The sequence below is a fragment of the Panthera tigris genome, chromosome B2 (assembly GCF_018350195.1).
Source record: "Panthera tigris isolate Pti1 chromosome B2, P.tigris_Pti1_mat1.1, whole genome shotgun sequence".
NCBI classification, from domain to species: domain Eukaryota; kingdom Metazoa; phylum Chordata; class Mammalia; order Carnivora; family Felidae; genus Panthera; species Panthera tigris.
Genome location: NC_056664.1, coordinates 114,783,807 through 114,807,459, shown reverse-complemented (window position 1 = coordinate 114,807,459; position 23,653 = coordinate 114,783,807). Strand labels below are relative to the sequence as shown.

General features: G+C 36.8%; 1 protein-coding gene across 3 annotated transcripts in view; it reads left to right on the top strand.

Annotated features, from left to right (window-relative positions):
• The window catches only part of PTPRK (protein tyrosine phosphatase receptor type K), a 558,792-nt gene that overhangs the window by 298,363 nt on the left and 236,776 nt on the right, over positions 1-23,653 (top strand). For all 3 annotated transcript variants that reach the window (XM_042987142.1, XM_042987141.1, XM_042987143.1), the window contains exon 6: positions 4,755-4,929. In XM_042987142.1, the coding sequence (XP_042843076.1) occupies positions 4,755-4,929 (175 nt within the window). The remainder of the gene's footprint in view (positions 1-4,754; positions 4,930-23,653) is intronic.

Below are 23,653 nucleotides of genomic sequence, written 5' to 3'. Positions count from 1 at the left end.
ATCTCATAGTTTGTGAGATCGAGCCCCGTGTCAGGCTCTGCACTGACAGTGTGGAGCCTGTTTGGGATTTTCTCTCCCCCCTCTCTCTTTCCCTCTCCCACCCCCTTTCTCAAAATAAATAGGTAAACATTAAAAAGTAACCTGGCTATTGTAGATGTTGAGAATTAACCAATATTATCACTATACTACTTCATGCCAGGAACTGAATTTGTCAAACACTGCATGCGGCCTGCATGATGAAGCTTACTTAGTTAAATAGAGGAGTAATGGTACTCGGGGACTGTAATGCCTAAGGTTATTTGGTAAGTGACAGGTCTCAGCAACCTGTACTGGAGACACTGCGAATAAGGCATGACAAGGACAAGAGGAGTGGGGGAGAGAAAAAGGCAAAGTGCTAACTTATAATTCTTGGCTCATATAATTTTGTGGTTCATTTCTCAGTAGAGTTGGGGATATTTGCAATGGCAAAATCACATAAAAAACTCAAAGCAGGATAAAGAATCTGGAACTGAAGAATATAAAAGCAGAAAACTATGTGCAAACACTGCCGCATAAGAAAGAGAATTAACATTACTTCTTATTTCTTCCTTCATAGTGCTGCCCACCCTGCTAAATTGATAGCTTGTACTTGGGCAAAGACCTATTAGTCTGGATTATAAGAGAAAAGTTATCGTTACTTTTGACTTCTGAAATGTACATGTCATCACTTGCCACTTTTAACTGTAACGCATTACTGGAAGCTGAGTAAATAACGCAATGTTTAGTATAGTAGGTTATATTTCTCATGGTACAAAGGATTGATCAAGGCTTTACAACAAATAATCAATTCATTCGACTGGACCTATAATGTAAATGAAAAAAAAAAAAAAGCAGCTTTGGTGTAGTTTAGAGGAAATACTTCTGGATTTTGTGTCATCAAACCTGGTTTTGAGTTTTAAGCCTGCTACTAACAGGCTACGTATCACATTTCTAATCTTTCTGAATCCTAATTTTATGATCTTTAAATGGAAATAACCATCACGTAGGTGGTTTTGAGATAGCAATGACAGAACCAAGGCAATAACATACATAGCATCAGGTACATGGAGGCATTTATTAAATGATTATTGAAGACAAGCCTGAATATTATGATAGTATAATGGTATAATGAATAGTTATAGTTATTTTAAGAGTAAATAGCATGTATGTCTACTGTAGTCATTAATTAAAAAAATAATATGTATCCTATATAAGCATATATATTTTGTAGTTAGTTTAGTATATTAATAAACACAAATAGAAACATAATGTAATAAGCTTTTCGTACTCTTGGATCTCCTAAAGCAGGGCCATCAACATCTCTAAGTTGAGGGTTGTTTTTTTTTTTTTTTAATATTTATTTTTGACAGAGATAGAGTGTGAGTGGGGGAGGGGCAAAGAGGGAGGGAGACACAGAATCCAGAGCAGACTCCGGCTCTGAGCTGTCAGCACAGAGCCTGATGCAGGGCTCGAACCCATGAACTGTGAGATCACGACCTGAGCCGGAGTCAGATGCTTAACTGACTGAGCCACCCAGGTGCCCCATGTAAGTTGAGGTATTGTTCAGAAATAGTTTGGCATAACTGATCTCTAGATATCCTTGAGGTTCTGTATTTATGTAACTTCCCTTTATCATTACTTTAAGTCAATGTTTAGTATATTTTGGTTATGATAATATATAAAAGCCTCAGGAGGGTTTACATGATTTTTGTCTTTAAAAATATCAGTAAATTTAATTCATTTTAACCAAGAACTCAATCACCTATTAAATAAGATAATATATATGATGGCATAGAAGAAAAAAATATATACATAGTAAGAGTTAAAGCCCTACCTTTAACATGATTTCAGTATACAAAGAAGTAAAAGGGTATATATAGAGAGGGGGGGCATATATTAGAAGAGATTCAATTTGAGGCTTTGATGACTGGTTGTAAAGTAAAGGGTCAAATGAGGTCACATTGAAAATGCAGACAATTTAAGGAATGGGAGAACACATGGTCAGTTGTGCTTGTGGAGGAAACTGTTACAGCACAGGAATGTTTTCAGGTAGTAAAAGCGGCTGTTGGGCATCACTGAGACCCAGGTGAGTTTGGGGATCGCTGAGAATGTTCACAGGACTATGGTTGAGAGGACAATTTTGCCTGGTAGGTAACTGTGATGGGAATGATACGTGGGCATGCTGGGAATGCCAGAAGTTGAGAGGTTGGTGAGTGGGATCGTGGAGGAGTGGTCTGTAAGGGAGGAACTGGATAATGATGGCCTTCCCTGAAGGAGAGTAAAGCCATAGGAGAAAAGATGCCCCCCTTTAAGAAAAGTTTGGAGGAAGGTGGTATCCTGAGATGAATGACAATTAAGATGGAAAGATGAAATAATGATTATTGAGAGGGAAACATTACATGGACTTAGAACATCTTCACAAGAGAAGATGGGCTTTTGAAAGCCATGACATTAAAAGACATGGGTGTGTGTGTGCCCGCACAAGATAATTCAGAGGGCAGAGTGGCCACAGGAATTGGCTGGCCTTGCACAAGAACTGAGAAGTATAAATGGCAGAGAAGAAGGTGGTGGAAGGTTGAGGGCAGTACTGGAGGGTAAGTTAGAGGAAGAAGACTGAGAGTGTATGCAGGTAGAATGAGTGTTAAGCACCTTCCAGTTGGAAAGATCATATCAAGTGATGTGATAGTTGAAAAAGGCAGCCTGAGATTTGCATATGTAATGGATATTTTTTTACATGGTTTGTAGGGAAAGAGAATTTAGACTTGATTTTACGGATTTATATCTTAGGGCTTCTGAATATAAGCTGCATTTTCTCTTCCTTATTATCCAGGGGGATGGTCAGAGATCTTGGTGCAAAAATCATGGAGTAGGTGGGTCTCTCTCTCTCACCAAAAAAAAAAAAACAAAAAAAAAAACTGAAGTATTATAATGATCCCTTTACTATTTACTCCTTTAAAAAAATACAAAGTATTTTAATTATGAAAATTATAGAAAACAGTAAGATGGCCACTAATGTATCCACCACTGAATTTAAAAGAAATTGACATTTTGCATTTTCATTTCATATAATTAATTTTTGTTAAGGATTTTTTTTTTTTTTTGAGATTTAAACATGTATACATGTACCTTGAATCAGTGGAATCAGGGAGCTGGTTGTGATTGCCAATTGCTAATTTTTCAGTAATTTTAGGAGCCAAGTGACATTATATTGGTAATTTGAAAGTGACCATAGTGGGAGTGTTTACACTACAGAAATTGAGACACAGTACAAATCAACACTTTATATTTTTGGTTAAGAACTAGCTATTCAGCATTTTACCAGGATACTGCTGGTCTGAGTTTGCAGAGTTAAACTTCTATATTGTATTTTATTGGATGGATATGAAAATTTGGATCTTTCCCATGTTGAAGTATTCCCATATTGAAACAATTCTGAGTTCAACATTCTTATCATATGCAAAAAGATTCAGATGTAGAAATGCAGATGGGGAATTGCTGGGTGCCAAGGTATATACATCCTCAAATTTACTGGATAGTAACATATTATCCTATAAAATGACTGTAGCATTTATATTTCCACTAGTAATTTTAAGGGCTTTATTTCCTGTATCTAGTAGTATGAAATGATGTTTTATTAGTATGAAAGGATACCAGGGATACTTAGCATTTGACCAACAACACATGAAGTTAAGGATCATGACCCTTTCTCTTAGTTACGGCTTTTCTTTGTCCTTTGTGTTATCTTTGACATATAGATATTTTAAAATTTGGGTTGAGGATCTCTTTTCATGGTTATTAGACATATACATTTTCTCTTTTTATAGCCTGTCCATGTCTTGATGGGGTTGTTTGTCTTTTTTCTTATTGAATTTTGGAAGATCTTTACATAACCTGGCTATTTATCTTTTGATGGATTATTTCCATGACAAATATCTTATCACAGTTTGTGGTGTGCTTTTTTCCCCCACTTTATTTATGATGTCTTTCAACATATAGAAGTTATAAATTTTATTATAGTTGAATTTTTCAACCATTTCCTTTATAGTTTACACTTACTGGTCTTGTGTGAGACACCCTGATATCGTAAATATGCTTTTCAGTATTTCATTTTGAAAGTTGACAGATATGCTATTAGCGTTTAGGTTCTTTTGATTACTTCTCTTAAACGGTATAAATGGGCTGTCATTAATGCCAAAGAGATAAAGTTTGCAAAGAGTACAGATTTTGGTTTGACTCTAAATTATTCTTCAGTATTTTTATTGTCATTCTGTGGTCGATTATACGCTACACTTTTAGCATACTAAGATGCATTGGTCGTGGTCTTGATTTTCTCATGGAGACAAACCTATTATAGCACATGCAATGGAGTGTAAGGGCTAAAAGAAGCTCCCATTGAGCTCCTCCAGAAAAGGAGAGCAGTGAATTATATGCCGTGGGGCTATTAACTGTTCTGTTCATTCATACACTCTGAGCTAATAACAATTTTATGGAAAAGAGTTGTAATCTATAATGTCAGTGCTATACTCTTAAAGGATGCCAATATTTATTTCCATGTTTGTTTTTGTTTTGTTTTGTTTTGGATTGGATTACAATGGTAAAAATTTGTTGGGGCTACATAGACCTTTTCCTCCTAATTTAGGAACAAGAATAACTTATCACATATACTGGTTGCTAAGATGTTTTAGATTTATGGAAATGTTAAGAAACTGTTTTTAAAGCTTGGTTTCTGCTTGCAGAGACGAAATGGAGAAGATATACCAGTAGCCCAGACCAAGAACATCAATCACAGAAGATTTGCTGCTTCCTTTAGATTGCAGGAAGTGACCAAAACTGACCAGGATTTGTATCGCTGTGTAACTCAGTCAGAACGAGGCTCTGGTGTGTCCAATTTTGCTCAACTTATCGTAAGAGGTAAAGTTGCTTTTATTTCATGAAACAGCTTGTCTTTGTTAGAACAAAGGCAACCTTGTAGGTATTTTGATTGATTTTTAAACCTGGCGCTCCTTGTCTCAAGTCACCAAAAAGTTATAACATATAAAAATTCTGCTAATGTCTTAAGGGAAAATAAGACTGTTGTATATTTGTTGCACACGGTTTTAAGCAGTGTTTTCTGTAGAAAGGGATCTGTTTTTAAAAGCTCTCATAGGGCTAGCCATATAAAACACTTTATTCCCTATTGTCACCATCTAGTTTGCATTTTAATTTTAGACTTGCTTTCCCTGCTTAAAATAGTTGCACAGATACTACTTTTGCTCTTCCACAGAGCATTGTGGCCATGAGGTCTAGGTTGAGTTCCTATCTCCATGTGGACCTGTAAATTTTAACAGTATCAAAACCCAGTGGTAGATGTTCACCAATTCTGCCCCCCTAGAGAATCTTAGGAAGTTAGACTTCCTAAGAGGTCCTCCTTAATATCCTTGAATACTAAAGTTACTAGAGGAATTGTAAGGAATATGATGTGTCAGTACGTACCTGTGGTGAATACTGGAGAAACGATACAGTGCAAAATGTGTATTAAGTTTGTTCAAAATTTATTGGGTCTCTGATATATTCCATACATTGTTCCAGGTTGTGCAGATAAAATTGTAAATAAAATACAAAATCCCTGACCCTGTGGAGTTCAACACTGAGGTATGTTAGGTATACTCTATAGGAAAATACTGGAGATATAGTATCAAGTTATGGTATGTGTTATGAAGAAAAACAAACACTCAAAATGATGGAGATGAATATTTTAGCGAGGGTGATCTGGAAGACCTCTTTAATAGGTGGCAGTTGAGCTGAACCCTTAAAAATGGGTAATCTATTTTCCTATGTGAAAATGCTGATGAAATGCAGCTCTGTTGAATAGACTCCAGCATCAATCAATAATGACACAAATGTAAATAGTTATAAACCACCTAAGTCTCCTTAAGAAGTTTAGGAGATCCTAACAAGAAAGTCTAACCTTGACTGAGATTTGTCCAAGGCATCAAGCAAGGTCTTTGTGAGCGAGTCTTCTTTGATGGGATCTAAAGGTTGAGAAAAGTTGTCCAGGTGAGGGATGTGGACGTGGGGGCAGGGACAAGAGAAAGCAGTGCCAACAGAAGTGCCAGGCAGAGAACAAGGCACATGTCAAGGCCCAGAGGCTGGAGCAGAACATGAGATATATCCATATTCAAGTTAATCTATGTTCAATCCTTGACATCGAATGTCTTTACCTACTTTATTTCAAGATTTACTTGATTTTAATACTTTAACCTTTAATACTTGAGAGAGAAGAAAATTGAAACTCAGACTATTTGATAACTGCCCAGAGCCACAAAAATCTAATAATTGACTAAACCAAAATTTAACCCTGCATTTCTTGACTCCTGATGCTGGGCTCATTCTTTTCCACTACAGCTTTATCTTATAATGTTACTAGCCCTTCATAATGCTTTTGTCTTGAGACATCTTACAGCTCATTAAAAAAGTTTACCTTTGTAGATTCGATACGTCTTATTTTATTTTATTTTTTTTTTAATTTTTTTTTTAACATTTATTTATTTTTGACACAGAGAGAGAGAGTGAACGGGGGAGGGTCAGAGAGAGGGGGAGACACAGAATCGGAAGCAGGCTCCAGGCTCTGAGCTGTCAGCACAGAGCCCGACGCGGGGCTCGAACCCACAGACCGTGAGATCATGACCTGAGCCGAAGTCAGCTGCTTAACCGACTGAGCCACCCAGGCGCCCCGATACGACTTATTTTAAATAAAACTTCTCTCGTGTCTCCAGAGTCAGCTGATAGGCTGTGCTTCAGTTCATGAAGTCACAGCCCCAGCTAACTGAATAATAAGGAAATACGATAATGTTTCAGTGTTCAGTGCTCAGGCAGTGTTCAGGCGGACAGTTTTTATGCTCGTAGATGCTTGTGTGCTCCTCTCCGTTGAGCCTGCTGCAACATCTTTGTCACCTGAGCCTACTCTGGCAAGCCTGAAGGTGTCCTAGGGTAGCCTCCAGAGTGGTTAGCATGCTATGACTACAGGAAGGTGGGCGTGCCCTGGAGTCATGCTCACTGTGACTGCATGGTAGCCTGTGTGCATTGGATACAGCCACTGAAGGAGCTGGTGGCTTTTAATAGTGCAGTTAGTGTCCTTCTGAATACCTTCGAGTTATTTGTGTATGTGTGGTGTTGTGTGTATTTTTATATAAGCATATATCATTTTGTGAAGAAGTGGTCTTATGGTGTATGCAACAGTTTATAGAAGGCAGAGTTGAAGCTTTTATCCAGGTGCTCCCTTTTGGAGCTAGATTTCCTTTTTTTCATAGAGCTGTTTTATGTCTGTGTATTTTAGAAGAGATTTGTTTTGGCATTACTGGATCTCTCTTGTTTATCTGAATCAAAGAGTAGATTTTATCATTTTATCAAAGCTGGGTTTTCTTTACCTGGCGACAAATGTATTATGGCTGTCCTAGGAGCGTTACTTGTGGAATAAGTATTTCGATATGATTCATAAAAGGAGGATCCTTGGACTTCATAGAAAACTTTGGCTGTTTTTTTTTCTCTTTTAAAGAAAGTTCTGCCATTTAATCTATAATTTTGTTTTAGACTTTACATGGGACCTGTTGGATTAAAATACTTTGAATTTTGCTATCCCGAGTCTGCTAACATTTTAGAAACATTTTGATAGTTTTAGCAGTTTTATTTTCTTTTCAACGTATTTTCAGTTGTCACGTATCTAATACTTACAAGTGATACTTTGCTTGCTGTTTTATTTGAAAACTAATGTATAGCAATAAGTTTTCTTGTTTGTGCAGATAACCACCGAATAAATATTGTTAACCAAAACACCCACCCTTTGGGGTCAGCTGTCCTGGTGTTAAAACAGTGCTGAGAATTAACTATGGTGACAGGTCCTGTCTCTCAATGGCAGTTTTAAAACTGACATCCTGTTACTTCGATACAAAAGATGGTAATTTTAAAGGAAATTTTGGGGGCAGTGATATGAATCGTCTTTAATAAGACCTGGCATAGTATTGCCTGTTGTCAAAAATGACCCAAGGGTAAGAGTTTATTAGTGCATTTTCTCCTAAACTGAAAGTGACAGGGCATGCTTAAGGCTCTTTTGCTAGGTACAAATGAAAATTTCACTGCAAAATTCTGGCGTTGAAGAGTATTGATCTCTGTTTTCCCACAGCCAGAAGAAGAAAGAAAAGAAAAGTAAAGAAAAAAAGTATGCTGGAGCAGAATTTACTTTGTCATGACTTTAGCATTGCTTCCAGATCATTTTGAGTAATGATAATGTCTTTAGCTTGTGGAAGCCAGTCTTTATTGACAAAAAGTTTTTACAGAAATGAGATAAAGAGCAGATGTTTTTGCTCAATGTTTCTACAAAATTGAAGTGTAAAAAATGTGAACTACAGGTTGAAATGGTGTTTACAAGCTTCAAACTAAAAACACTGACTTTGTAGCCTAAGTTATGTTACAGATTTTCATCCTTTACCTCATTTACCATCTTCTTTCTTCCCCACCTCTCTAAATCAGGGGTCCATTTACATTTCTAAGCAACTGACCCACAAGAAACTTCTGTAAAATTCTCTGTCTGCTACAACTGATGCTCGATTTCTATTCCTATTTGTTACCCTTTTCTTGTGTTTTTATCTGTGAAACTCATTACCTTTTAAGTTATTTAATGTGAAAAATACAAGGTTTTTGTTTGTCTCTGTTGTTGGTTTGAGTTTTAAAGTTTAGTGCCAACTATCAGCCATCATCAAAATGCTCTGGACTTAATTCACTTAATAATTTTATCTATTCCTACTGAATACTGGTGACCTCTAGCTGTAGCGTAAGTAGGGTGGGTGTCGGAACCCAATCTTACTCAGTGAGGTGGACCTGTCAAACAGATTTTGGTGTTTAAAATGATAGGGATCTGGATTGTTGTTGATGCTTCCCTTTGTAAGACAATACAAGCTAGCTTAAAAATAATGATAGTTACTGACTTTTGTACCTGGAGGGTATGGATGTAGGTTTTAGGATTGGTTCATTTAGTCATGAAAGATCAAAGTTCTTTCCAGTCCTTCCCTCTGCAATCCATAGTTTTGTGTTCTATCCTAAACTAGGGTCTCTCCTCGGGGCCGCAGGATACCAGTACAGCTACACACTTCTTTGATCTCCTCCACTTGGGGATAGAGAGGTTACTACCTCCCATAAGTGTCCCAAGTTGTATGGTTGCGTGTGGAGAGAAAACTGGAATGTCCAGTAGAGAACATTTGTACACGGGCTTCCAGAGTACAAGCAGTTCAGAGAGAGAGTTATTAACTCTATGCAGGTAAGATAGGAACTGAGGAAATATGTACAAAGGATGTGCAACTTAATTTTCAAGGACATACAGTTTGGAATTTTGTCATGTGGAAGAAAGCTGTTCTCATAATATGTGGGACAAGTATGGAGTGGGATCATAGCTTATTTGGTGAATGCCAAGCTGTTAATGGAATCACTTGCTTGGTGCCAGTTACTCATCACACAGGTGAAGAAGGAAAGAAGTCCAATCTAATTGCATGTCCATTTGGACTTTCCTTTTTCTCTTTTCTTTAATAAGTTTATTTTTGGGGCGCCTGGGTGGCTCAGTCGGTTACGCGCCGACTTCGGCTCATGTCACGATCTCGCGGTCCGTGAGTTCGAGCCCCGCGTCGGGCTCTGTGCTGACAGCTCAGAGCCTGGAGCCTGCTTCCGATTCTGTGTCTCCCTCTCTCTGACCCTCCCCCGTTCATGCTCTGTCCCTCTCTGTCTCAAAAATAAATAAACGTTAAAAAAAAAAAAAACTTTATTTTTGTAAGTATTTTTTAAAATGTTTATTTTTGAGAGAGAGAGTGTGCGCACATGCGCGTACAAGCAATGGAGGGGCAGAGAGAGGGGGACACAGAATGCAAAGCAGGCTCCAGGCTTTGAGCTGGCAGCTCAGAGCAGGACATGGGGGCTGGAATCCGGGAAACGTGAGATCGTGACCTGAGCCGAAGTACAATGCTCTACTGACTAAGCCACCCAGGTGCCCTTCCATTTGGACTTTTCTTTCAAGTTCTGTTCTTACTGAAATCATTTGTAGTTTTTGTTCCATCAGAGCCCATCTAGTTTATCTTTGTTTGCTACAGCATCTACCACACTATTTTTGTGAAGATGATCGGTACTTCTCTAACAAGTAATAAATGCAATTATTTAGTCAAAGTCACAGGGGTGGGACTGACCCTAAACTAGAAGACAAAGGGGATGGATGAGGAGACATGTGCCGCCTCCCCTACACTTGGTGTGGAGATCTCTGGTATCCACCAAAGGATGATAGCACCTGTTTTTTTGTAGTGTCTAAATCTGTCTCTCTTCTTCTATGAACTAGTAAGGATGACTTTAAGTTTAGCATGAATTTCTTTCACTTAAACCTAAGTTTCACTTGACCAGTATGTTGTATTCTAGTCTTTTTTGTATAGAATATTAAAAATCAGGTCTGAATATTTCATTTTAATATTTGAAGCAAGGACATTTGGGAAGTGGAAAACATGACATACTCATACTTTTGTTCGTTGGTAGTTAAAGGAATTTCTGGCTTGAGTCCTTCATCATGCTGCTTAATACCCCACACTATTGATTTTTAACTAGTTTTGATAGCACAACTGTCAGACTTAATGCATTCATAAAAAGATCCTTTTTCTTTATGGTGACTTGAAGATCTCTTTTCTTCGCTTCTGTTGTGAAAACTAGTCACCTTGACAGGAAATTTGGAGTTATCCTGGAGAATTCAGTTTAAACGTCTATATTTTATGAAATCTGAACTATAATGAAAGTCTAAGAGCACATGAATTAACAACATACTGCCCCTATACAGTTAGGAAAGCACATACAGTCAGTCAGGGGGTACCAAAATGTCTCAAATTCGGAGTAGGCTCCAAATGTTGCGTGCTTAAAAATGTTACTTTGCTACCCTTGAGTATGATAAAAGAAACATTTGGAGTCTCCTCTCATTCATTGTAACTACTTGTAATTCAGGTGATTCAGTATACAAGACGTCTGGTACATTTTTAAATTCTAAATGAGCAAAAGGATACTAGATGTCCTCATTTTAGACAGTATGTTAGTACAGAAACTCTGTTCCATCCATTTTTGTACACCATTATTTCAAATACCTTTTCCTGTTAATTTCCTCCTCCCCCGGGTTTTCTTAGGCTACTTGATGAAAATGGCAGAGTGCAGCACTGCTTTTCCCCATGCGGTTATTTTCATGTTATTTGTTTTGTTTGTTTTAAAAATAAAAATGCAATCAGAGTTCTTTCCCAGAGGATTTTTGAGTGTATTTTCATAGGTGATTCATGTACAGAGCTCTACATAATGTTTAGCAGCTGAGGTGCTGGTCACTGACTTTTCTAGTGAATCTCTGGGGAGTTTGCTTTTGTTGGAGCTACTTCTTAAGAATTTGAGAAGGATCAAAGAGGAAGTAGAGTAATTTGCATGCCGAATAATTCTCTCTGTGAACTCTAGGGAATTTGATTTCAGAGCACTGTTCCTAGGCCTGTACTTTCCTTGAGAATTTGTGATAAATGTAATTTGGGTCCATTTCTTCCAGAGGACTTCTATTAACTTCAGGAACTAACAGTGTCTTTGTAATTTATATTCCCCTCCCTGCTGACTATTTTTCTTTCCCTTACCCCAAACTAAGAAGGAAGCAATGAAGTCAGTTTGCAACTTCATTGGAAAATCAGCCAGCAGCCTTTATTGAGCATTTAAAATGGTTAAGTAATAAGCACCAAGAAATTGGGAAGAAACAGCAGACATGGTCCAGCTCTCTAAAAGCAATTTATAATTTAATTAATTTTATAGGAAAACGTAGAAGTATTGAATATGTTGGCACAGATTTTTGACTTTGATTTTGGTCACATCTCTAATTCTATAGGAAAAAGTAAGATCCTCTAACAAAAAGGAAATACCATATCTAAGGAGCTATTCCATTCAAACCCTCTGTTAAGCACTATTTTGGTAAATAATGTTGTACTGTGAGAGTCTTATAGAATGTTAACTAAACAGAAGTTCTATAGGTGACAGATTGAAATCGATTAATGAGGCAGAGAGCTAATTCATAGTATTTTTAGCAGTACAGTGAGTAAAGATGGCAATGTAAGGGTTGTGGAGGTATGTGGGACATTACTTCAGGAGTTATAATTCTCGAGTCCTTTCTCCTCTCCGACCACTTCATCTTCTAGAGAGTCCGTAGTAGTTGGCTTCCATTGCCAGCGTACGACTGACATGTGAGTTTTGGTTGGCTTTTACAGTTAACATAAACTGTTTACTGCTGAGATGTTTGCATCCTTTTAAAAGCTAGCAAAAACACATTCTGCTTATGAGTAAAATGTCATCAGGGACTGAGTTACTAATAATGCAAACTAAGAAATACACAGAAAACAGAAAACATTCACAAAATGTTAGGTAGTAGTCAAATATTTAGTAAATCGGTCAAAACCAACTTGTTTAACAAAGTTTATCATATACTGAAGAAAGCACTTTTCTTTCATCTGGGTGAATATAAATCATGTTATTTCCTTTTCTAAGGAACATTTAGTCTAGAAAGAATTAAAAACAATCATCAAGCCAACACAAATAAGAACAGGTAAACATTTATATTTTGCTAGCCCTCAGCATGGATTGTGTTTACTTCATAGTTATCAGTTTTTATAAAATAGAAAAAGTTGTACCATTTAGGCGTTAAAAGTGAGGGCTGGGGAATAAGAATTGAACAGAGACTAAATGATTGTGGCAGAATGCAGGCAGCTTTTCTTGACTTGTAAATCCACAACAGCTTCTCTTTATACAGCTTTGTCTTAGTTTCGATGTTTGCTTTTGGAAAAATCGTGGCTTACAGATGTGTTCTCATCTCTTACCGGGTAAACGACAAGGCTACTTCTAAATTTAGGATATACTTTGGAAGTTAACTTTGTTTTGCTCTCATTTTCTGCTTTCTGAGCCTTAAACTAAGAAAATATTTTGTTGTCTTTCTGTAGTACCGCACAATTTGGAATCAGATTTAGTGGTTATGGCACAGAATCTGTCATTGTGTTAAAACAAACAACAACTGAATAGTTACCTGTTCCCTTGTTAGGAAGAAACTTTACCCACATGGTTATTTACATCTTCCTAATTTCCATTGGCATTTTCTTTCATCTTCCAATACATATGGAGGAAACCATTGCTACTCTCATGTTACCTGTTACCCCTCCAACAGCTTCCCTTTCACATTAAGGGGGGGAAAGAAATCACAGCTCTTTCCTGGGACAAAAGGCCTTAAATGAAATCACCCCTGGGCATCAATCAAAATTCATTTCCTATCACTTACCTCCTTCCTCAATCCACCACAGACATATTGACTCCTCCAAACTTACTCCTACCTCAGGGCCTTTGCTTTTGTTGTTCCCTCCACCTGCACTTCTTTTCTCAAATACATGCCTTCTTTCATATTCTTATTTTATATTATTTCATATCCTCATTTCTTATTCATTCTGATTTCTTTTCAGTTTTTTTTTTTTTTGGAATACCTGAAGGCCAAATGATAGTTATTTTCTAGAACAAGAGAATGATTAATTTCTTCTCCAAAATTATGTAACTGTACAGTTTCAAAAGGTCTTTTATTAGCATGTGCAGAACAAATATTTGCACAAGACAATAGCCTCAAATAGGTTTGCAGCGTTGAGATACACTAAACAGAAATGTGTATATTAATTGGCTATTTCCTTTATTTGTCTGAATTTTATTACATATCCTCTGGGTGCTCAGTACTTTGTTTACCTTCACTGCCATCACTTCCACTGAGTCACCTGCTTTTATAAAAGGCCTCCTCAGTGCTCTCCCCACATCAGCACCTGCCTCTTCCAAGTCAGTATTCCCATGGCAGTCAGACTGCTCAGACTACACAAAGTCAGTCAGACTGTGCTCCCCAGGTTCTGATGGGTTTTTGTTCATGAAGAAGGAAAAAATGGGTGTAAGTGAGAGATTTATTTTAAAAGGCAGTTTTCACATATATTATTGCATCTCATCATAGTGTCCAAGCCCACCTTCACCTGGTTCTGCCCTCTTCAGTCCTTCATGAGACTCTCCTTGCTCACCAACATTGGCTTGGTTTCATTTGCTTTAATACAGCATGCTGTCTTCCACCTTAGGGCCTCAGCTTTTTCTGCCTGTAGCATTTCTTTATGAGTCTTCAAAATATAAATGTGTTCCTAACATCTGCCTCCATCACTGGACTGACAAAGTCAAGGACTATCCTCTTTGCTCATTCATTACTGTGTCTCTATAGACAGCACCTTGGCCAATACCCAGCAGATATAATCAAATAATTGTTGCCGAAGAAACACAAAGAACGTGGGTTGTGGAACGCCTTATGAAAGGCATGGACTTAATCTGTAGAGCAGAGGAGGACAGCCTCAGTACTGCTGTTGGTGGGCAGGGAATGTACTGGGGAGATGAAGTTTCATCATACCACTGATGGAGGGCAGGCTCTTGATAGCTGAAGGTAAGGAAAAGGAATCCCAAGCAGAAGGTGTGGGGAAATACATGGTCTTGTGAAAAGTATTAAATATTGACTATGGCATAGTATTTTCCAGGGGAAAAGTCTGAGATGAACCAAAAGTGCACTTTGAGCCCTAATTGTGGAGGAATTTGAATCCAGACTAAGAAATAGAAATATGTTTTGTAATCTGATTTGATTTGGGGACTTTGGGGAGTTTTGAAGTAGGTTACACGTGTTCATAATTGTTTCAGAAAACCAGGATGGGGGGTGATTTGGAGAATGGTGACTTTGCATGGAGTTAGTTTAGGGGGGCTCTAACATTCATAAAAGCTTGAGATGGTGAGGTGTCCTCAAGGGAGTATTTGTTGGAAAGAACAAGTCAAGGCTAAGGGATGATGACAGGGGAAGGAGCAGTGAGCTTGGCATACGAGGTGAAGTATATGGTACTATATACAGAAATCAGAAGTCTTGTAGAAAAGCTTATTGAATAGCATGGATCATAATTTCAGTTGTAAGCTTTTGCTTGTGTTACTAAGAGAGACAGTTTTAAAATCTATAGGCATGCGGGGAAAAGTTTTGACTAATTCTAGGATGTTGAATAAGGATTCATCACAAGACAAATTAAACAATAAGTACTCAGTGCATAGAAACACTTTTGTATTTCGTAACTTCCCATTTCATAGACTTTAGCCAATATTATCGTAATGTTTCATGTTGTTAAACTTAGGATAAAAGCAGATGTATTCAATTAAATGGAAAATTTAGAAAGAACCCTGTTTATAGATATCTTTTTTTCTTTCTTCCTGACATTATCCACATATAAAAACACATGGAAAACATATCATGTGTGAATATTCTTTTCCCTGCTAGTTCAGTGTGGGTTTCTGATTGGATTTGAGGCTAAGTGAAATGCTTTTTTCCTGTTGCATGTAAAAACTATACTTCATAGAAATAAGGCAAGCTCTCTAAAGACTTCACTTTCTCTGCTCTTCAGTATTTGATTGCCCCTGATTATAATGCTCCTAGACACACCTTTTTCTTACATCAGTTTTTTACAACGTTGGAAGGAGGGGGATTTTCTAAGACTTTTGTCCAGCAGCATTTCTCAATCCTGAAAGAATGCCATTCACTGCAGCAGGTGGCTTAAAAATATTTACTTAAGGGTAGATAAGTGTTCTCATCTGCGGTAATTTTCCTATCTTAAAACCCCCACCAGGTTTGGCATTTCTCTGTATTGTGCAGGATTGTTTGAAAGTAGTTACCACGACCAGACTGGTGGATGCATGGTAATGATGAAAAGCAGGGTGTTTGAGATTCAACGTAGATGGCAGAAATGCAAGATGTCAGAGAAGCCATATATTAAAGAGAATTTGAATTGGAAACCGAATCCCAATCTGCCACTGGGAACATTTTGATCATTTTGATTTATTAAACATTTATAATAGCATTCAGATGGAGCGGAATTAAAACCCTTTAGTTTGGGATAGTTTATTGTATGCCAACCACTATGTAACGGGTATCATTTTTGAAGGTTCTCTTAGCAGTTGGTGAAGAAGGGGGGAAAGGGGGGTAAGTGAGAGATTTATTTTAAAAGGCAGTTTTCGCGAGTATTATTGTATCTAACTTTGAATCCTTCTCTTTTGTTTGTATTGTGTTTAGGATAAACACATGTTTTGCAGTTTTGACATACTAAGTACCTTAAAGTTCTTGTTTTTACTTCAGACATATTTGAAACTGATTAATAAATTTTAGGCTGAAATATTGCCTTGGTATACATGTTGTAACTATCTTTTCTTTTCAGTGGGTATACCCTTTGTATGCAGAGGCATCTATGTCTGTTATTATCTGAGTTTGTATTTCTGAGTTTTATGGATAAATATTAACAAATATTAATCAAACTAAAATTGTAATGCAAGGCTGAAGCCTAACTTACAGAACAAAACATTTCCCCCCAACTACTAGAATTCTGTAACTCGGGTCTTTTAAAAATGGTCTTTCGGCATCAGCAAGCATGAGTAGTGTTTTCTGAACAGTGGCTCCATAATGAAGAGAAATCAATTACTATTAGAGAAGCACTGTAGGTTAAAGGTGTTACAAGTTCACACTTGGTTTTGCAGGCGGCAGAGGGTACTTAGTTGTGAATCAGGAATGATACAAAAGATGGATGAGACAGAGTTCAAGGAGCAGTAATGTGAAGGTCCGGGACTCTCGTTTCCTGCTGTCTCTGCAGTAATGATGGATGGTTTGGTGGCGAGTAATAATACCAGATGATGAAAGATGTGCACCTAGCGTCTTGAGGTACTGCATACTGGCTACCTGTTGGAGTTCTGGGGCATAATGATTCCTGATTTGCAACCAAACGGGTTTGCCACATTTAGCAACCGAGATTTTTGGCAGCTGCGAAGGAAGCAAGTGGCGTATCAAACACTCCTGCACATTGTAAATTTAATTACCTCATATTTATGCATAGTAGTTGTTGGCGGGATCTTGTAAGCTATGCTAATATGGTAGGTAATTTGTTACCTCCAGAAATCACTTTCCATGTGTCTTCTGATCATGATCATGAAACATGATAAATGATCCAGCCCATGAGGTATAAATGAAAATGAAATGGGTAATTGGATTCAATGTCTAAATTGTGGCTGGAATAGTCACAACAATTATAGTTGAATTTATCTCATAAAAATGTGTCTGGTAATATTTTAGTGCCCTTTCACCATCCTGAGCCTAAGGTGTTAAATGAAATTACTCTTAAGATGATTGTAAAATGTTTACAACAATTATTTTTTTTTTAAATATCCAACACTGTAAAATTTCTCTTTACTTGCTTCAGTTTTTAAAGTTATCTTGTTTATCCACAATGGGTTGAGGCAATTGATACTGATAATCTTCTTTTGATACTGAAAACATAAAATTTCGTTGCTACCCATGATTGAATATAATGGAAGTTGTTTTTATGAATATCTTTTATTATTAGCAGCACATGTCTTCCTGCTGGGTGATGGAAGTGTATCCTATTGCTGTATGTGTATGTTTTCTTTGATTCTTATAAGGAAATGTATCTGAAATACCAAAATAAAATAGTTTGTTTTAAATATCATCAGTTTTACCCTTTCCCTCTTGCTTCTCTTCAATTCACTTTGAATAACAAAAATTATTTTATTATAAACATAAGAGTATTCTTAATTTATTCATTGATTTGATTAACATTTTTCTGCAGTTATGATAGGTTAATCCTTATATTTGTTGCTAATAACAATGAGTAAGACACATAATCATTGGGATCTTATAATTTTCATATATAGCTATGGGAATATCTACTCTTGAGGTTATAACATTCTATAATGTCTTCTTCGTACGTGATGCTAATTCCTTCCTCTCCTCCACTTTCTTTCCATGAGAGAGCTAAGAAAACTTCTGTTTTCTTAGAAGAAAAACTTCTTCCTTCGATTTCCAACTAAAAAGGAACTCTTCCACATCAGTTAATAGCAAGATGGAAACTGAAAAGTTATCTGAAGGGGTGGGGGTGGGGTGGTTCAGTTGGTAAAGCAGCTGACTCTTGATCTCAGCTCAGATCTCCATCTTAGCATTGTTGAGTTCTAGCCCCGCATTACACTCCACACTAAGTTATCTAGAAATACGGCTTTTCTTTTAAATGAAATATGTCAATAAGCAAGTCATGTCCCTAGAGACCTGGTTTTCCACTCAAATTTTATGCTTAAAATTTTTGCACTTTCCATGTACATTAGTGATGAAGGTAGTTGAGCACCAACTCATAAGCTAATTTTGGTAACTGACTGATGTAACATGACATAATGAACACGATTAAGACATTCCTTTCTAGTAAATATAAATTAAATAAAACAATATAAATGTTCAGTATAAGTTGTAGTAAAAAAGCACCCATTATAATACATTTGCAGCATGCTAGGTGCTATTATAGAAGGTTAACATACATTATTTCTCTAGTTTCATGGCAACTCTTAATATCCCCATTTTACCCCCAGGAAGCCTGAGGCTGGGAGGTAGAGTTGCTCAGACCATGTGACTCTAAGGGGCTGGCCTCACATCTTAACCCAAGCCTGACTCTAGAGCTCACAACTCTTTTCTTTCACCACACCAAGGTAACATTATGCAGTACATAAACTAACTGCATCTACATAGTGGTATTTAGAAAAATACTACTTGAAGCAAGATTTAGATAAACATCAATAAGAAACAGATTTGTGAGGTTTCACAATGTTTCAGTCATTCCAACTACTTTGTAACTGTGATCATTCAATTGTCATTTTAGAAACAATGCATTTACTTGCTTTGGCTGTTGTTTTTAACTCCATCTTGTCCTGGAAAGTAATGGTATAGCTATAACCTACCATTTTATTTTTATTTATTTATTTAACCTACAATTTTATAGCCATGGTTTTCAATAGAGGAGCAGAAGATGCATATAACCCTCTTTAAATCAAATGCAGGGTCTTTACAAATCTGTGATTCCCTCACATTCCTTTCCCAGATTCTGTTGTACTAACAGAAACATACACGTGCAAGCAAACCTATGTGCTCTCTCAACCTAGATTCCAGCAAGCCCGGTGAGGTTTTGTTAGAATCTAGGCAGAAGCCAGTACATGTGTGGTTTTGAAAAGTAAAGAAACTATTGTGATATTCCTCCCACATTTTTCTTCTCCTCTTTCCTGAGCATTTTTAGATTTTATACCAAGAATTATGAATTGCTTCTGTAGCTCTACAAAAGCTTTGGGAATATGTTACATGCCTTTAATAATATCATATGGTTGTTTTGATTTCAAAGCATCTCTGTAGAAGAAAAATACCAATCAGAATTCAATAGCCTACCCTCTCTCTGGTGTCACAGTGTTTGGTAATCAAAAAAGGTCCATCAGCACTTATTGTTAATTTCACATGAATGTTAACAACTTCAGACCATCTCCTGGACCATGCTTGCCAAGCTGGGCTTTTCTGTGGTCCAGCCATGGAAATGAAAATCTCAGACTCCCTAGCTTCTTTTTATTTTTTTCTCTTTCTTTACAGATTACCTCCATTATCTTATTATTTTCAGCTTTGTTGTAATAAGGTTAGAAAAGTCTTTTTTTTTCCTTTTTTTTTTTAATTTTAGAGAGAGAGTGCGTGGTGTGTGAGCAGGGGAGAGGGACAGATGGAGGTGGGGGGTGGGGGGGGGAGAGAGAGAAAGAGAGAGAGAGAGAGAGAGAGAGAGAGAGAGAGAGAGAGAGAGAGAGAGAGAGAGAAACCCAAGCAGGCTCCATGCTCAGCATAGGAACTTGATTTAGGGCTCAGTCTTAGGACCGGGAGATCATGACTGCAGCTGAAATCAAGAGTCAGACGCACAACTGACTGAGCCACCCAGGCGCCCCTAGAAAACTTAATGTATGCTATGGAGGAAGTTTTCTCCTCCACTTACTCTATTTTTATATTCAAGGTAGGGATGGGCTTGGACTCTTTATGTTGAAAATCAAATCATGGGTCAAGTTCCCTTCTTTTTCAAACAACTCACTTGCAGAGTAGCTCCATTTCTGTGTTTGCTACACGAGTTAAAATCTAGACAGATGTTTATTAGATGAACTCACAGAGTTTTTCTGTGAATTAACAGTGGCAGTGCAATCAAAATTTAAATAATGTCAGAACATTAATGATGACCTAAAACTGGCATGATTCCAAAATAATGTTAAATACAAGGAAATTATAATAGAGAGATGCTATGGGAAATGTATGAACTGTGCAAAAATAGCATTCATATATAAATGAATTCAAATAAATATTTCTCAAGAACTTATTGTTACAAAGCAGAAAGTAAGTTTACTTGATGCCCTTATATGACGGGATGACCTCAAAATATACAAAGGTGACTAGGACTCAACTATTCTATCCAAGATGAATTTGACCCATCTTAAAGGCAGGAAGATTTTAATGCCTAAACTTCTGCAGATAGATATTCTCATTTCTTTTAAAGGAAGATATTCTAAAATTTTAGAAGTCAAAGAGCTGATGCAAGAAAGTGTAGAAAGAAAAACATATAAAGTAGTCTTTTTCAGTGATTTAGGAATTTTCAAGAGAAATTTTTACTAAATTATATTTTTGCCATAAATGCAGACTTAAAAAATTTAAATCTCACTTAGGATGAGATTCACACTGTATTAATGGTCCTTGACTTCTGTGTGGAAGTGTGTTTCTGGATAGGAGATTTGGCCCAATGAGATACACAGTTACCTTTCTCCTTATCCATATTTTAATTTCTTATTTAAGTACAGTGTAGACATACAGAAAATTGTACATTAAAAAACGTAGTTTGATAGGGGCGCCTGGATGGCTTGGTCGGTTAAGCGTCCGACTTCGGCTCAGGTCATGATCTCACGGTCTGTGAGTTCGAGCCCCGCGTCGGGCTCTGTGTTGACAGCTCAGAGCCTGGAGCCTGTTTCAGATTCTGTGTCTCCCTCTCTCTCTGCTCCTCCCCTGTTCATGCTCTGTCTCTCTCTGTCTCAAAAATAAATAAACGTTAAAAAAAAAATTAAAAAAAAAACATAGTTTGATAAATGCATAGCTTGATGAATTTTCACACACTAAATATACCCACAATCCACATAAAAAGGTAGAATATTACCATCACCCAAGAAGCCCACCTCAGTCCCTTCCAATCTCCACCCAAGGTGACCACTGTCCCTGACTTCTAACAGTAATGGTTAATTTAGGCCAGAGGAATTCTGTACTTTACTGGTTTCCATCTCCAACATGAAGTTTATGAAACCCATTCTCATTTGACGTCAGTGTTGTAAAATATTATATCTCGTTACAGTGCCACAATTTATTCATTTTATTGATATTAGGCATGTAATTTGTTTTCTCTTTGAGCTCTTTATAATAGTGGTATGTGAATATTCTAGTACTAGGCTTTGGTGGAACAGATGTACTCATTTGGCGGGGTGGGGGGGGAGCCTATACTAGGAAGTAGAATTTCCACATAATAAGATATGCTAATGTTCAGCTTTCGTAGGTAGTAGTAAACAGGTTTGTTGTGTCAATATATTGTGCAACTTGAAGCATGAAAGTTCTAATTGTCCCATATCCTCCCCAGCACTAGGTATTATCCTACCTTCCATTTTTAATTATCTTATGTTCATTCTCTCATTTGTTTATAAATGCATTTATTCAACCATCATTAATTGATTGCTTAATATGCCAAGCAGTAAAGACACAAACTCAAAGACAAATAAAATTCTTACCTTCTAGGTGCTCAGCAATGAAAGAGAGAGAGAAAAAATATATATAGATAAATCTCTTTCAGGAAAAGTTGCTGGCCCCATGGCTTAGAGAATGCAGGCTTGACCAGTTTCCTTTTCCTCACCAAGTAATTGTCATTTGAGTTTATAAAGAGAATATAAATTTACAGTCAGTAAAGTATTTAAGATGATGTTTATTTATGTATTAAAATAAACTAACTTTTGAAGTAATATTAAAACTATCCAGTCCCAAGTTAGTGCTTTTACATTTAAAACACATCATTATGCCTTACAAAGTGTATGGCTTTGGAACAAGAAATGGTGCCCTTCAGGTACAATAGGGAGATCTCTCAGTTAACAACTTTTACAAGTGTGTCATTTTATAAAAATTTATGCCAAAGAAACATGATACATTTTTCTCCTCTTTATAACACTTAAAATAATAGATTTCCTTACCTAATTCTTATTTCTCTTTAGTCCACTGATGAAAGTACTGTTTACAAGATTCTTCAGTGCCCGTGAAAATATTTGCGTATTTCATGCATTATTTTCTCCCCTAGCAAATTTTCAGTTGATCTGGCTAATGTTGCAGAAGGATGGCAGGTTTTAAGTTCACAGAAAGAATCTATGAACAGGAACAGTCTAGGTCAGTAGCCATTCCATGTCCTTATTTTTAAAAGGCATGATATTTAGCCAAAGTAGAAGAGGGAGGTTTCTTGTCATTTAGTAGCAGTAGCTGGGAAAGAAGGGCCCAACCCTTTAGCTGTATAATTGCATTACTTATGGTCTTGACACACTTTATTTTACTCTTCTGGAAACTTTCTCTTTCTGTGTGCTGATGGTTCACAACTTGGGCTGCCTTCCAATAGTTTATGTTTTATATACTATAATTTGATATTCTGGATGTCTAGATACCCCCCCCCCACTATAGTGTGGGATATAGGGGTGGTCGAAGGGAATGAAAATAAAATGTCTCTTTCTGATTGAGCTGTCACACCAGTGTAAAATGTCCTTTGGCTGGTAACCATTTACATGGTTAAATATCTTTAAAATGTCAGTATCTTGTTATTTTATCAGATAGGTCTATAATTATTCTTGTCTATCTATTTCCATTTGATTATAAAACTGGGTGTGGTGATTTTATTTTTGATGGTACTTTAACTGTTGGAGACAGGCATTTTGTTCCCTGAAGAAAGGCTAATAGAACCATATGATTAAAATAGGTATTTAGAAGTCCTTGTAATTATAGTGACCAGATTGATGGCTCTATTTTTATGGCATTGCCTTTTTTTCATCATTATGCCTGTACATTCTCAAGTTACCCATAGGAACCTGCTTTTCTTAGTTCAGAGACTTAAGTACAGATGTACAGAAATCTGTCCTTTAATCCCCTGTTCAGATTGCTTGACTCTGACCTCGTTACCATCAGGGAAAGTTGATCTGGAGACACTGACTGCATCTGCGAACTCATTTCATGTTAAAAGTTCTCTATCTCCTGACTTAATCAATGACATCTCACTCAATAGACACATAATTGTTTTTGTTTTGTTTTGTTTTGTCTCAAAATTGAGGAAATGTTCTAGAGTTGCTAACTTATGTCATTTTTCTTTTGGAATAAATCTATATTGGAAATCTTTACATTACAAAGTTGAGTTGTATCTGTTTAAGCTAATGACACAGTTTCTTTGCTATGAAGATCCTTAAAAGTCTCTGAAGATTTATGCCTTTTGAACTGAAAAGAATCCCAAAATTATGACTGTTCTGCAGGTAGTAGTACATATACACAGCCTATTCTCTAGAGGAATTATTTATATGAGTGAAATCTTATTCAGTTGTTTTTATTGTGTCACCACATATTATTTTTTCATTAAAAAAAAACAAGTAAATA